This window comes from Eschrichtius robustus, chromosome 3, assembly GCF_028021215.1.
Source record: "Eschrichtius robustus isolate mEscRob2 chromosome 3, mEscRob2.pri, whole genome shotgun sequence".
In the NCBI taxonomy this organism is placed as follows: domain Eukaryota; kingdom Metazoa; phylum Chordata; class Mammalia; order Artiodactyla; family Eschrichtiidae; genus Eschrichtius; species Eschrichtius robustus.
In genome coordinates, this window is record NC_090826.1 from 74,239,552 (window position 1) to 74,255,948 (window position 16,397).

Here is a 16,397-nt window from a genome sequence, read left to right on the forward strand (position 1 = left end):
CACACTTATATCCTTTCTCATATAAAGGTAATCAGTATGCCTTTCTTCTACGTTTGGTTGAATATATTCCTTATGTGGCAAATTCCTAATGGAATCCTTTATACTTTAAAGACAGAGTGTAAACTTTTTCCTTAGCAGATGTTGAGCATCTGTAGAGATGTGAATGAATGTTTTGCTGAGAAGAAGGTCCATAGCCATTATATTTACAATAGGGTCTCCATAGGATCCAAAGAACATTAAGAATTTCTGGGAAAGAGTTGGGCAAATGGAAGAATGAGAGGCACCTGAGCTCTGGGAGAAGCAAGAACAAAGACTATAAAAAATAAAAGATGAAGATTCCAGTATTTGGAAGCAGGAATAACCCAGTGTGTCTGGTTGGAAGACTGGAAATCCATGTCTTTAGAAGTAAGCTTTGGTTTCCTCATACATGCAGGTGAGGAAGCAGTAGTTACAAAGGTTTTATAAAGGAGACTACAAAACGAGAAGTCCAGACAGCCCCAAGTCCAAAGGAAAGAGAGTGCTTTCTCTGAATAGAGGGTTAGGAGGTTAGAGAAATTCAGATTTCTGTAGTTGAATCTAGCAGGTGATTGAAAAGGGTATATTCCGTTTCAATGACAAAGTAAAGTGTTGTCTCAAGAGTTATTTCTATTATATTGGGGGGGGGGGGAGGAAAGGGAGAAAAAGCAGGTTACTAAGAGTAAAGAATGGTATGAACTTAAGTCTAACTGTAAAAAGGAAGGGAAGGGACATTTTCTGAGCCTGTCTCTATGAAAACCTGTGAGATGAGATTTAGAGGATTTGGAATAAGTCTTAGCCAGAATCTTGGCTGCCAAAACCCCAAGCCCCATGTGACAGCTGCTCCACCGTGTACCGTGCAGACTGCCTCCCAGGTAGTGAATGGGCTAGAATCGCCTGCTTTATTCCTCTATGAAAGGACTTGAGGTGTTGGGCTAAACATGGGGAGATGAGAGGGAAAAGTGCTGTGAGAGCAGCTCTGATTCCCAGAAAATTGGGATAGCGTCCATGTGACCTTCCATCACGAAATTACAAAGTGTTTTGATACAAATTACTTCCCAGGTGTTTGCAGTTCAGGACAGCCTGCTCCCCCCCACCCCCAGCGCTGAGAGGAGGTGAAACAGGAAGCCTGGTTTTCTGCATATAATGTACAATTCTAACCACAAGAAGACATCTATCAGGCTGCACCCTGCAGGCCTGCAAGCCTTGTAATTGCCCGGCCTTGAGACTGAGGAAAAAGCCCGGAGACAGTGACAGAGGCGTCAGTGGCTTATTGGATAGGGGGTCTTACACGTCCAAAACAAAGGGTCCACCGCGTCCGGCAGACGGCAGGCAGGACATGGCAACAATCTTCGCTTCTTGGGGGAGAAGGAGGCTACCATTTATAGGGGGAATTGACTTCAGGTTGGCTCATCAGTTACCTGGGAAACCAGCAGCCGGGGCAGGGGGCAAGCATGTAGGCAGTTACTGATCAAGCCCTATGATTCATAGGATTGGATGGTCACGGGAGTGACGCAGCGACTGGCTGAGCAGGGGACGCACAGAGAGCAAGAGAAGAGCCATCTGGAGGGGCTGACCACACGCCATCCCCACGCACCCTGCATGGCCCTAACCATCTGGGTCTGCCCCTCTTCCGCAGTGCCCCTGGGGCCAGGTGTGTAGAGGGGCACTGCAACCCGATGCCGCAAATGCAGCACACACACCAGCAGCTAAGGAGTATCCGCAGGAAGCCCGGCGCTTATGTCGGGTGTCCATGAAGTCCAGAGGGGGACGACGACAGCATCTCACTGTCGACCCAGCAGTCAGACTCGTTTTCAGTGAGGCCACCACTGCTGCCCAGTAGGAACAGATTCCCCCCCTCCGCTCAGACTAGGGACGAAATGTGAGATGTTTAACAGGCACAATACCGGGAAGATCATGGCCGTTCAGCGAACTACAAGGAGTAACAGCGTTCTAGATAACACCACCCCTGCCTGTGGTCTTGTCCTGGCTGGCAGCACCATCCCGCCTGTCCGCCCTCAGCGCCCACAGCCCGTGCTGAGGCCGGGAGAGGCGGCGTAACAACAGACCACAGGGTTAACACAGCGGTGCCTTTCTCAGTAGGGCCCGGATTAGTCACCTCAGTAGTCTTGGCTGGGGCCAGGCAGAAGACAGGTGAAACCTGCAAGTCCCTTCCTAATCCTGTTGCCCACAGGGCAGCAAACTCAAACCACCGGGGGCTTACCTGCCAGTGCCAGGGCCTTTCCGTAGTGGCTTCCCCTGGGTATAGATCCTGTGGCCAGGGCAGAAGCGAGTTGTTGTCCTGACCGATAGCTGGCGGTGGTCCTTCCATGGTCAACAGTTGAACTTGGACGATGTGGGCTAGTTGCCTCCGGGTTGACGTGGCGTAGGCACTGGGACGATTGCTCCTGGGGTGTGTCCATGTGTTGGGAGCCTCAATTGTTGTTAAAGTCGCCCATTCCTCCTTTCGATCAGCCCGGCAGCGGTGGGGTCTTAAGGCAGGTGGAAACGCCAGTGTATGGTGTTTTTATCAGCCCATTTCTGAACTTCATGGCCAGTAAAGTGGGTTCCTTGGTCACTCTCAATGTCCATGGGCATCCTGCATAGCGTGCATAGCTGTTCTAGACCACAAAATGTGGTTTTCCTTGTTGATGACGCGGGTAGGCCTTTTGTAATGTCTCCCACCTGTTGTAAGGCACTGTAGGCTGCACATGGCTGCTGTTCCATCACACTGTATCCTGGCTCTGCCCCCTTCCAGAGCTGGGGCCAGAAGTCCAAGGGCACCTATTATTTTGCCATTGCCACAAGCCCCAACCAAACCCTTCCAGGTAACTGGCCACGTCCATTTCACAAGCCTGTCCCTGAGTTAATAACCCTAAAGCCTGTGTCAATGGCTTATTGTTTCGGGGTGGTGGGCTGGGGCTATGTTTGTCTTACCCGACCAGATAACACCCAATTATTTGACAGATAATCCAGGTGCTTGTGTTTTGTCTGTATTCACCAGCCACCCCCATGCAGTCAGATGAGCCACAGACACAGGGCTGCTATTTTTAAACTGGAAAAAGACTCTAAGGTTAATGGAATATCATCAGTATAATCGGAGAGAAAGACATGGTGCTCAGCTGCCACAGGACCCCACATGCTAGTGGACGGCCACCTCTGGGGTGCCCCCTCAACTTTCCATTCCCAGTCCTTAGTTCCTGACATCTTGGTGCTCACAGGAGTCTCCTTGGCCTCTTGGCTGACTCGCCAATTGTTGGGCTGCACCAGCAGGACTGCAAGCCTTGTAGTTGCCCAAGCTTGAGACCAAAGAAAGAGCCCAGCGACAGAGACAGAGGCATCAATGGCTTATTGGACAGGAGATCTTACACGTCCAAAACAAAGGGTCCTGGAGCAGCACCCTACCGTGTCTGGCAGATGGCAGACAGAACATGGCAGCAACCCTCACTACTTGCGGGAGGAGAAGGCTACCATTTATAGGGGGAATTGACGTCAGGTTGGCTCATCAGTTACCAGGGAAACCAGCAGCTGGGGCAGGGGGCAAGCACATAGGCAGTTACTGATTAAGCCCTAGGATTCAGAGGATTGGATAGTCATGTGAGTGAAGCAGGGACTGGTAGAGCAGGGGATGCACAGAGAGCAAGAGAACAGCCCTCTTGAGTGGCCTGACCATACAACATCCTTCACAAAACAGTAACCTGGTCCTTGAAATTTTCACAGACTACAGGCTTTCCTGCCACACACCTAGGATATAATTTCGAATAGCTCACTTGCAACTCATTACAATCAACGTTTTAAGAACTCAGGAGAAGCAAAATGCATATATGTATAAAATAAGCCACCATTTCTAAGAATTCTGCTCTTCTTCTCTGAAACAAATACAGTGTTTCTAAAATGTATATGACCTAAAACTATCGAATAAAAAGGGCCTAATTAAGTTTTTTTGTTTTTTTGTTAGGAAAAATCATGTTAGATTCTAAATTCCTCTTTGCAGAGAATTATCAAATCAGCAGAGGAATAAAATGTACTAGCCATTTGGCCATGCAAGTTACATGATGTAGAAGCACATTTTGTAACATGAGTAGTCAATATAGCACAAAACATTCCTTATCACATTACTTCATCCTTCTTATCTCATGTTCTTTGCAAGTCGGCAGCAGCTTGAGAATGGCCTGTGGCACCTTCTACGGTTTGCTGCTCTCAGACCTCCCATCTCTCATCTCACCCATAAAGTCCAGTGATGACTTTCCATGTAGGTCTAACAACAAATGAAAAGAAGGCAGGATTTTTCATTTAACAAACACAGAAATTTCTATGTGTCAGTCATAAATACTACCATTGCTCTTTACAAACATTAATTCTTTTAATCCTCAAAAAAACCTATGAGGTAGGTTCTATTTTCATCTCCATTTTACAGATGAGGAATCTTGTCATAGAGCTAGTAAGAGATGGGGCCAGGATTTAAATGAGTTTGTGCAATCAGACACGGCACCATACCGCCTTAAGTAGTAGTATCATAAAGGTAAATGCAGAATTATCAAATAATACTAACTACTCTTAGGTAAGTATTTATTAAAAATGGAGTCAAAAAGTTTAAATAAATAGAGATTTTTAAATGGAGGAAGGTTATCTAGAATGTTCACGTACACAAGTTTTTGTCATGGATTGCTAAAATTATAGTTTATGAAGCTTTATGGTATATACACAACAGTAGTGTTAGTTAACTGATACAAAGATAACCTCCACTCAAATCTGCATACATCTTTAAATCATCAGTTAAATTTATTTCCCTGATTATAAAAGTAATAAATGTTCATATCTGGAAGATTCAGAAAATCACATGACAAAAAAAATAAAAATCACTCGTAATCCCACCATCCAGAAATCATCATTGCTGATGTTTTCATAAATATAGTCTCTAGTCTTTCTACATGTATATTCAACCACCTGGGTATTGACTTACCACTTATTAAACGTGGCTCTTTGTGCCAAAGTGATGCATTATTCAAAGAAAAACCATTTACACTTTTTTTCAGTGCCTCAGTGTATACTAAATATTCTTTAAGGGTTGTAAAAGTCATAAAACCAATACATTAAGATTACAAAAGTACTTTTAGAGTGGAAATATACTCCCAATGATACATATGCTAGAGCATTCTTAAGAACTCAAGTATTTAGTCTAATTGAAGTCACAATGGTGATATTTTTCAAAATATATTATCATTACATTTTCTGCATTACCAAGGAGCAAGTTTTAGCATCAGTAGGATGAAAACCATGCTGACTTCTTAAATTTGTGCACAAAATTAACTGGTATCACACCTCCATTGATTCATGATTATCTGCTTAATGAATGGATTCTAAAGCTTCTCTGAGATAGGAAGGAACAAGACCACTGAAATGAAATATTGATTTTTGATTATTCTAATACTGCTCAGCATTTGTGAAGTAAACTGTGTCCACAAAGCATGTTATAATTACTAATTCTGAAACACTTTGCTGAGCTAGGTGTAGAAGAATTCTTTCATGTAGGGGCAAAATGAACACTATAAATCAACATACTAGGTTGAAATTTTGCATGGCTACACACTATGATTTCCAGCATCACAAGTGGCTTAAGGAATGCCTCAACTGAGAATGGACTCCCACTGGTGGCCACAATGTTACAGCTTTGAAGTCAGCTTCCTCTTGACTGTACCAGTAATTCTGCCATATGGATTGTCTAATGGTAGCAAGACCTGTAGAAAAACCACATGGTAAATTCAGAGGCATTAAAACAGACCTACCCTTTTTTCTACGAATCAATATGAAATCAACAACAAAAGACAACTTGCTAAACAGGAAAATGTATAGGCCCTACAGTAGTTACTTCAAGCAAGGTAATACCTTACTTTTCTGGCAATAGTTGAGACATGAGGTGATTTTCCAGAAAATTAAAGAGTTTTTTGAAAAATTTTAATCATCAGGATATAAATGTTTCTCAAATGCATTACATATCCCTGCTTTTTAAACAGAGGGTGGTGAACATAATTTGGCCTTTGCTTGATGACTCGCTCTGAACGCCAATCATTGTCCAATGCTAAATACTGCCGTGCCCTCAGGAACATTTGAGGTCCTCAGGGCTCTTAGCCTAATGCTAAATGGCTCCAGACAGCTGTGCATTTACAGTTCTTCTGTCTTCCCACCCTGTCATTTGTCACTTCTCTGCTGTTCTCAGTGTGTCTTGACTCACTGAGGGCTTCTCATATGTTGCCCTCACTATGTACACACCTGCTGAGTGAGGGCCCAGGAGTGGCTCCGGCCATCCCCAGAGAGCAGACACAGACATGGGGACAGCTTGTTCAGCCACTTGGGTGCCTTTATGTGGAGGCCTGGCCCAAAGGGACTCAGGCCTTCCTGCCTCCAGGTCTCCAGAGGAAGCTTCGTGTCTGACTTCTTGAGCAAAAGGCACTGTGGCCTCAGTCTGCTGGCACACATTTGAGCTAGGATCACTGCAGGCCTGAGGCATCAGGGGGCCCTGGGAGACCCTCCTCTCTCCATCGGGGCTCCTGAGCTAAGCACTGCTCTAGTCATGATGCCTGACCCTTTCGCTGTTTGGGGCCCATTGGTTTCACCTTTGTTGAACATGGCCAGGTCCCTTTCCTGCCCTTTAGAAAGTAATCAGTCGGGACTTCCCTGGTGGCACAGTGGTTAAGAATCCACCTGCCAAAGCAGGGGACACGGGTTCAAGCCCTGGTCTGGGAAGATCCCACATGCTACGGAGCGACTAAGCCCATGCGCCACAACTACTAAGCCTGCTCTCTAGAGCCCCCGAGTCACAACTACTGAGCCCACGCACCACAACTACTGAAGCCCACGTGCTCTAGGGCCCCATGCCGCAACTACTGAAGCCGGCGTGCCTAGAGCCCGTGCTCAGCAACAAGAGAAGCCACTGCAATGAGAAGCCCGCTCACCGCAACTAGAGAAAGCCCGCATGCAGCAATGAAGACCCAATGCAGGGAAAAAAAAAAAAAGTTCTGGAAATGTATAGTGGTAAAAAAAAAAAAAAAAAAGTAATCAGTCAAAAATGTCTTTACATTCTAATTGATGGCATTCTGGGAATCTACGTCCTCACCTTTCTCTGAAGTAAATAGTGCTGCCTCTCCTTTCAGCTGAATGGACAGCGAGCGGGATCAAGATCGCACTCCTCTTTAACTCAGGGCCCTGTACCAGCTACACCTGACACCCGAGCATGACCTTAGTTACCCAGCACTGCTCCGCAGCCTCTAGCCACAGCTGTAGTGGTACAGAGCCTGATGGAGCCATCAACATAATTTGCAGAACAGAAACAAGGTACCTGGCCAGAGGGGCTGTGACTAATAAGGCTCCTGGATCAGCAGGCCCAGAATGTAGGACCTTTTGGACTCCCTTCATTGGCCTTTATCCACCAAAGGCTATGAGCAGCAGGGCCATGGTAATAGATGGTCCCTTCCTATCTCACTCCCCCTACACACTAAAAGCATCCAATAGAATGGTGTTTTTTAGCATTCTAGAAGCCCATGGGAAGATGGATCAAATAGAGAAAACCTGCCATTCTGAGAGTGGTCCAAGTGGGGAAGGGACAGTTCTGATCTCCCAGGACTGACCACAGCAGGCTACCTGTTGGGACTGCAGGCTGGCTAGTCAGACACACTGACTTGGCTTAACCTTTTGCATGGCTAAAAACAAGTCAGGGTAAGTACTTTTTTCAAGGCAAGGTTTCCTTTCAAAAAATGAACTTCCAAACTAGCTGCTAGACAATCATCGACAGGAAGACACTGGAAATCACCAAAAAAGATACCTCACATCCAAAGACAAAGGAGAAGCCACAATGAGATGGTAGGAGGGGCACAATCACAGTAAAATCAAATCCCATAACTGGTGGGTGGGTGACTCACAGACTGGTGAACACTTATACCACAGAAGTCCACCCACTGGAGTGAAGGTTCTGAGCCACAGGTCAGGCTTCCCAACCTGGGGGTCCGGCAACGGGAGGAGGAATTCCTGGAGAATCAGACTTTGAAGCCTAGTGGAAATTGATTGCAGAACTTTGACAGGACTGGGGGAAACAGAGACCCCACTCTTGGAGGGCACACACAAAGTAGTGTGTGCAATGGGACCCAAGGGAAGGAGCAGTGACCCCGGGGGAGACTGAACCAGACTTACCTGCTAGTGTTGGAAGGTCTCCTGTAGAGGCGGGGGGGGGGGGCTCTGTTTCACCATGGGGACAAGGACACTGGTAGCAGAAGTTCTGGGAAGTACTCCTTGGCGTGAGCCCTCCCAGAGTCTGTCATTAGCCCCACCAAAGAGCCCAGGTAGGCTCCAGTGTTGGGTTGCCTCAGGCAAAACAACCAACAGGGAGGGAACCCAGCCCCACCCATCAACAGTCAAGTGGATTAAAGTTTTACTGAACTCTGACCACCACAGCAACAGTCAGCTCTACCCACCACCAGAGCCTCCCATCAAGCCTCTTAGATAGCCTCAACCACCAGTGGGCAGAGAGCAGAGGCAAGAAAAACTACAATCCTGCAGCCTGTGGAACAAAAACCACATTTACAGAAAGATAGACAAGATGAAAAGGCAGAGGGCTATATACCAGATGAAGGAACAAGATAAAACCCCAGAAAAACAACGAAGTGAAGTGGAGATAGGTAACCTTCCAGAAAAAGAATTCAGAATAATGACAGTGAAGATGATCCAGGACCTCGGAATAAGAATGGAGGCAAAGATTGAGAAGATGCGAGAAATGTTTAACAAAGACCTAGAAGAATTACAGAACAAACAAACAGAGATGAACAATACAATAACTGAAATGGAAACTACACTAGAAGGTATCAATAGCAGAATAATTGAGGCAGAAGAACGGATAAGTGACCTGGAAGACAGAATGGTGGAATTCACTGCTGCAGAACAGACTAAAGAAAAAACAATGAAAAGAAATGAACACAGCCTAAGAGACCTCTAGGACAACATTAAATGCAACAACATTCACATTATAGGGGTCCCAGAAGGAGAAGAGAGAGAGAAAGGACCCGAGAAAATATTTGAAGAGATTATAGTCGAAAACTTCCCTAATATGGGAAAGGAAATAGCCACCCAGGTCCAGGAAGCACAGAGAGTCCCATACAGGATAAACCCAAGGAGAAACACGCCATGACACATAGTAATCAAATTGGAAAAAATTAAAGACAAATAAAAATGATGGAAAACAGCAAGGGAAAAATGACAAATAACATACAAGGGTACTCCCATAAGGTTAACAGCTGATTTCTCAGCAGAAACTCTACAAGCCAGAAGGGAGTGGCATGATATACTTAAAGCGATGAAAGGGAAGAACCTACAACCAAGATTACTCTACCCGGCAAGGATCTCATTTAGATTCGATGGAGAAATCAAAAGCTTTACAGACAAGCAAAAGCTACGAGAATTCAGCACCACCAAACCAGCTCTACAACAAATGCTAAAGGAACTTCTCTAAGTGGGAAACACAAGAGAAGAAAAGGACCTACAAAAACAAACCCAAAACAATTAAGAAAATGGTCATAGGAACATACATATCAATAATTACCTTAAACGTGAATGGATTAAATGCTCCAACCAAAACACACAGGCTTGCTGAATGGATACAAAAACAAGACCCATATATATGCTGTCTACAAGAGACCTACTTCAGACCTAGGGGCACAAACAGACTGAAAGTGAGGGGATGGAAAAAGTTATTCCATGCAAATGGAAATCAAAAGAAAGCTGGAGTAGCTATACTCATATCAGATAAAATAGACTTTAAAATAAAGAATGTTACAAGAGACAAGGAAGGACACTGCATAATGATCAAGGGATCAATCCAAGAAGAAGATATAACAATTATAAATATATATTCACCCAACATAGGAGCACCTCAATACATAAGGCAACTGCTAACACTATAAAAGAGGAAATTGACAGTAACACAATAATAGTGGGGGACTTTAACACTTTACTTACACCAATGGACAGATCATCCAAAATGAAAATAAATAAGGAAACAGAAGCTTTAAATGACACAATAGACCAGATATATTTAATTGATATTTATAGGACATTCCATCCAAAAACAGCAGATTACACTTTCTTCTCAAGTGCGTACGGAACATTCTCCAGGATAGGTCACATCTTGGGTCACAAATCAAGCCTCAGTAAATTTGAGAAAATTGAAATCATATCAAGCATCTTTTCTGACCAAAACCTTATGAGATTAGAAATGAATTACAGGGAAAAAAACGTAAAAAACACAAACACATGGAGGCTAAACAATACGTTACTAAATAACCAAGAGATCACTGAAGAAATCCAAGAGGAAATCAAAAAATACCTAGAGACAAATGACAATTAAAACACGACAATCCAAAATCTATGGGATGCAGCAAAAGCAGTTCTAAGAGGGAAGTTTATAGCTATACAAGCCTACCTAAAGAAACAAGAAAAATCTCAAGTAAACAATCTAACCTTAAACCTAAAGGAACTAGAGAAAGAAGAACAAACAAAGTTAGTAGAAGGAAAGAAATCATAAAGATCAGAGCAGAAATAAATGAAATAGAAACAAAGAAAACAATGGCAAAGATCAATAAAACTAAAAGCTGGTTCTTTGAGAAGATAAACAAAATTGATAAGCCATTAGCCAGACTCATCAAGAAAAAGAGGGAGAGGATTCATATCAATAAAATTAAAAATGAAAAAGGAGAAGTTACAACAGACACCGCAGAAATACAAAGCATCCTAAGAGACTACTACAAGCAAGTCTATGCCAATAAAATGAACAACCTGGAAGAAATGGACAAATTCTTAGAAAGGTATAACCTTCCAAGACTGAACCAGGAAGAAACAGAAAATATGAACAGACCAATCACAAGTAATGAAATTGAAACTGTGATTAAAAATCTTCCAACAAACAAAAGTCCAGGACCAGATGGCTTCACAGGTGAATTCTATCAAACATTTAGAGAAGAGCTAACACCCATCCTTCTCAAACTCTTCCAAAAAATTGCAGAGGAAGGAACACTCCCAAACTCATTCTATGAGGCCACCATCACCCTGATACCAAAACCAGACAAAGATACTACAAAAAAAGAAACTTACAGACCAATATCACTGATGAATATAGATGCAAAAATCCTTAACAAAATACTAGCAAACAGAATCCAGCAACACATTAAAAGGATCATACACCACAATCAAGTGGGATTTATCCCAGGGATGCAAGGATTCTTCAATATATGCAAATCAATCAATGTGATACACCATATTAACAAATTGAAGAATAAAAACCATATGATCATCTCAATAGATGCAGAAAAAGCTTTTGACAAAATTCAACACCTATTTATGACGAAAACCCTCCAGAAAGTGGGCATAGAGGGAACCTACCTCAGCATAATAAAGGCGATATACAAGAAACATCATTCTCAACGGTGAAAAACTGAAAGCATTTCCTCTAAGATCAGGAACTAGACAAGGATGTCCACTCTCACCACTATTATTCAACATAGTTTTGGAAGTCCTAGCCACGGCAATCAGAGAAGAAAAAGAAATAAAAAGAATACAAATTGGAAAACAAGAAGTAAAACTGTCACTGTTTGCAGATGACATAATACAATACATAGAGAATCTTAAAAATGCCACCAGAAAACTACTAGAACTAATCAATGAATTTGGTAAAGTAGCTGGATACAAAATTAATGCACAGAAATCTCTTGCATTCCTATACACTAATGATGAAATATCTGAAAGAGAAATTATGGAAACACTCTCATTTACCATTGCAACAAAAAGAATAAAATACCTAGGAATAAACCTACCTAGGGGGACAAAAGACCTGTATGCAGAAAATTATGAGACACTGATGAAAGAAATTAAAGATGATACAAACAGATGGAGAGATATGCCATGTTCTTGGATTGGAAGAATCAATATTGTGAAAATGACTATACTACCCAAAGCAATCTACAGATTCAATGCAATCCCTATCAAATTACCAATGGCATTTTTTACGGAACTAGAACAAATCATCTTAAAATTTGTATGGAGACACAAAAGACCCCAAATAGCCAAAGCAGTCTTGAGGGAAAAACACGGAGCTGGAGGAATCAGACTCCCTGACTTCAGACTATACTACAAAGCTACAGTAATCAAGACAATATGGTACTGACACAAAAACAGAAACATAGATCAATGGAACAAGATAAAAAGCCCAGAGATAAACCCACGCACCTATGGTCAACTAATCTATGACAAAGGAGGCAAAGATATACAATGGAGAAAAGACAGTCTCTTCAATAAGTGGTGCTGGGAAAACTGGACAGCTACATGTAAAAGAATGAAGTTAGAAAACTCCCTAACACCATTCACAAAAATAAACTCAAAATGGATTCAAGACCTAAATGTAAGACCAAACACTATAAAACTCTTAGAGGAAAACATAGGAAGAACACTCTTTGACATAAATCACAGCAAGATCATTTTTGATCCACCTCCTAGAGTAATGGAAATAAAAACAAAAATAAACAAATGGGACCTACTGAAACTTCAAAGCTTTTGCACAGCAAAGGAAACTATATATAAACAAGACGAAAAGACAACCCTCAGAATGGGAGAAAATATTTGCAAACAAATCAACGGACAAAGGATTAATCTCCAAAATATATAAACAGCTCATTCAGCTCAATATTAAAGAAACAAACAACCCAATCCAAAAATGGGCAGAAGACCTAAATAGACATTTCTCCAAAGAAGACATACAGATGGCCAAGAAGCACATGAAAAGCTGCTCCACATCACTAATTATTAGAGGAATGCAAATCAAAACTACAATGAGGTATCACCTCACACCAGTTAGAATGGGCATCATCAGAAAATCTACAAACAACAAATGCTGGAGAGGGTGTGGAGAAAAGGGAACCCTCTTGCACTGTTGGTGGGAATGTAAATTGATACAGCCCCTACGGAGAACAATATGGAGTTTCCTTAAAAAACTAAAAAGAGAATTACCATATGATCCAGCAATCCCACTACTGGGCGTATACCCAAAGAAAACCATAATTCAAAAAGACACACGCACCCCAATGTTCATTGCAGCAGTATTTACAATAGCCAGGTCATGGAAGCAACCTAAATGCCCATCGACAGATGAATGGATAAAGAAGATGTGGTACATATATACAATGGAATATTACTCAGCCATAAAAAGGAACGAAATTGAGTCATTTGTTGAGACGTGGATGGATCTAGAGACTGTCATACAGAGTGAAGTAAGTCAGAAAGAGAAAAACAAATATCGTCTATTAACGCATGTATGTGTAACCTAGAAAAATGGTACAGATGAACCGGTTTGCAGGGCAGAAGTTGAGACACAGATGTAGAGAACAAATGTATGGACACCAAGGGGGGAAAACTGCAGTGGGGTGGGGATGGTGGTGTGCTGAATTGGGCGATTGGGATTGACATGTATAAAGTGATGTGTATAAAATTGATGACTGATAAGAACCTGCAGTACAAAGAAATAAACAAATAAACAAACAAAACAACTAATACTAAACTTTCTTTGGGTTATTTTTATGGAAATATGTTAATATAAATGTTTCAGATATTACATGAAATTTCTAAAAAAAAAAAAAAAAAAGAACTTCCTCATCTTGCCTGCTGTAAATGCAACTAGAAACACAAATATCTTCATTTTTTTTGTGTATATTGTATTCCACTTAAATTGACTACTTAAAAGTTAGAGATGATAGAAGAAAATGAAAATAGAATCTTTTTTTTTTCTCCTCATCGTTTCATGATAGAAGAATAATGGAGCTGTGACCTTCTGGGGCAATTTTTGGAGAAGTACATCTCAAAGCTATTTCTTTGGGCACACTCTGTTCTTTCTTTGTCTTTTACTCTCTGCAACTTCCAACCTTCCTTTATAAGTATTCACCCATTTCTAGCATACTCCAGCCTCAGACAGTGAAAGGCCAGAGTCTAAGAGGGCTCTAAACAGTGGCAACTATAAATATTCCAAAAGCAACAGCTGTTAGGAGTTGTGACAGGGGATAGTATCATCCTAAGTTTATAAAGAGGGGTAAAGAGTGGGTGGGGGAAATGTGCTTTAAATATGTTTAAAGTTCTCTTACCTCTTCCCTGTTGATCAGTCCCATTTTGGACATGTCTATGTTAAAGTAGTGAATGTTTGGCAGGCTGATTTCCATAGTTTCTATCTGAAATCCACAACAATATGCATTACATGCGGAAACTGTGAATCTGTCTCTGTTACTCCTTCCCACCAACCCCCAACTACCCATTAGCTCATTACTCAGATTCTACCTGTCTCTGAGATGTTCCTCTGATGTTCCTCTACTGCTTGACACTGTTTTCTCCTGCTAGTACTATTATTAAATGATGGACCCACTCTTCTCTCTGTGTATGAAATACGTTTCTCAGAAAAGTAAAATCTCCTTGGGTCAGAAACCTGGGACATCTGCAGCATCCAACTGGCCTCCTGGTGCTGGCTCGTCAACCTCTTAAATTCCCCCTCCATCCATTCCCTCCTCTCGAGGCTTGTCCCTAACATTTGCAGGCCCTGGAGTAAGAGTATAATTGGATGTCCCCATACCAGATGTTTAAAGATTTAAAAGTTATGAATCAAGCTAAAGTACTTTCAAGTGAAATATATTCTATCCCTCTAACTTGACAAATATTCTTTCATCACAATCTGGAAGGTCAGGATCGAATTTAAAATTCTCTGATTCCTTGCAGCATCATGCCAGGACCTGGCAGCATGAGAAGAGCCAGCCCTCAGCCCTGGCCATCCCATCTTCTCTCTTGGACTCATGTGGGTGGATACTCCAGCTTGCATGTCAAGTCCCATTCATACCTCTAGCAAACATCTGCCCCTTTTCTCACTCTCGGGCTTAAGGGTACACTAATGGCATGACTTGCACTTTAGGGGATAGATCTGGGGAACAGGCTTGCACAGGTTCTGGAAGTAGTCTCGGGGTTATTTGGGCAGGACATTCTGGAATGTAAATATCCAGAGAATTGTCTAGAAGGGGAAGCACGGGCTCCTGAAGTGTTTGTTGCCTTGGTCCCACCGACTCCTCATCCAGCGGAGAGAGGCATAGCTAGAGGAGGGCTTGGAGGGGGTGTGTGGGCCGTGGCAGGAGTCCCTTGTGCCCAGGTCTAAGGATGACTCTGTTCCTCTCCATCCCATCATGGCCTTAGTTCACATCCTTGTTGCCAGTTTTCTGCAACAGCTTCCCAACAGGTCTCCCCCTTTAATCTATCACATGTCTTTCAGAGTGGTCTTTCTAGAGTGCAAATCTGGTAGCGCCACACCTTGCTTAGACCCCTCAGTGGCTCCTAAGAGTTTTCAGGATAAAATACAGACTCTACAGAGAAGCCCACAAAGGGCTTCCCAATCTGCTTCCCAACTCATCTCTAGGCACATGGAAAGACTTTTACTCCTGGAGCTTCACTTGTGGCAGAGCCTCAGCAGTAAATGACTGTTCCATGCTGCCTCCTGTCTCCACACCTACCGCCTCCCTCACCCTTGAGTATGAACTCAGATAACCCCTACCTGTCCCTTAAGACTCAGCTCAAATACCTCTTCCTCCAGAAAGCCTGGATTGCACTATCCCCTACACCAGAGTTAGGTGACTTCCTCTGAATTTCCATAATATTCTATTCTCTATTGAACTGTTGGTTTACTTATTTTCTTCTTTCACTTAATGCTGAACTCTTTGAGGGTAGAGACGATGTCTAATTTATCTCTGATTTCCTCATGTGCTGACAGAGACATAATAACCATTCAATAATATCAAATGGATGGATGGATGAAATCTCTCTGCCTTTTTTCTTCATTCTCTGGCTCTCCTGAAGCACAGACCCTTGGGATAATTACCCCTCCTTCAGGGCATTTGAGTGTCCTAAATTGTAGCAGGTTGAAGAGACTCAGAATTTTCAACAAAACTGAAGAACTACAGCAGTGGCCTGTGTTTTCAGGTTAGACAGATTTTTACATTTTTTTATTCTCTTCTCACTTGCTATAACAAGCTTTTGAGCAACAACAGATGTCATTTTTCATGTGTCTTCCACTTTCTTATTTTAACTCTCTTTCTCAGAGCTGACAGGAGACACAAGTTCTCTCAGTCCTCGGAATGGCAAGTGACAAAACCTACCTCAGGAACCTGGCTCAGGGAGAGCATCTGGATGTCGTAGAGGGTCTTCTGGATAGAGGGCGAGTACTCGCCTTTGTCATAGGGTCCAGCAAATTTCTTCAGGACAACGTCCCTAACAGTGTCCCTAAAGCACAGAAAAGAGAACTGAGGGCTCTCACAGGGTGGTGTTTGGGG

General features: G+C 42.7%; 1 protein-coding gene across 2 annotated transcripts in view; it reads right to left on the bottom strand.

The window, feature by feature from the left end:
- Positions 1 to 4,111: 4,111 nt before the first annotated feature.
- LOC137762363 (uricase) overlaps positions 4,112 to 16,397 on the bottom strand; it is a 41,990-nt gene continuing 29,704 nt past the window's right edge. Inside the window, exons 6-9 of one of the 2 annotated variants that reach the window (XR_011073540.1) lie at positions 16,224 to 16,347; positions 14,181 to 14,264; positions 5,578 to 5,753; positions 4,112 to 4,273 (exon numbers count right to left, since the gene is read on the bottom strand). Coding sequence is in view for 1 of the 2 variants with exons in the window: in XM_068540187.1 (XP_068396288.1) it covers positions 5,679 to 5,753; positions 14,181 to 14,264; positions 16,224 to 16,347 (283 nt within the window). In the remaining variant the exon portion in view is untranslated. Of the gene's footprint in view, positions 4,274 to 4,412; positions 5,754 to 14,180; positions 14,265 to 16,223; positions 16,348 to 16,397 lie in introns of those variants that run through there. The other variant, XM_068540187.1, reaches the window with a different exon arrangement.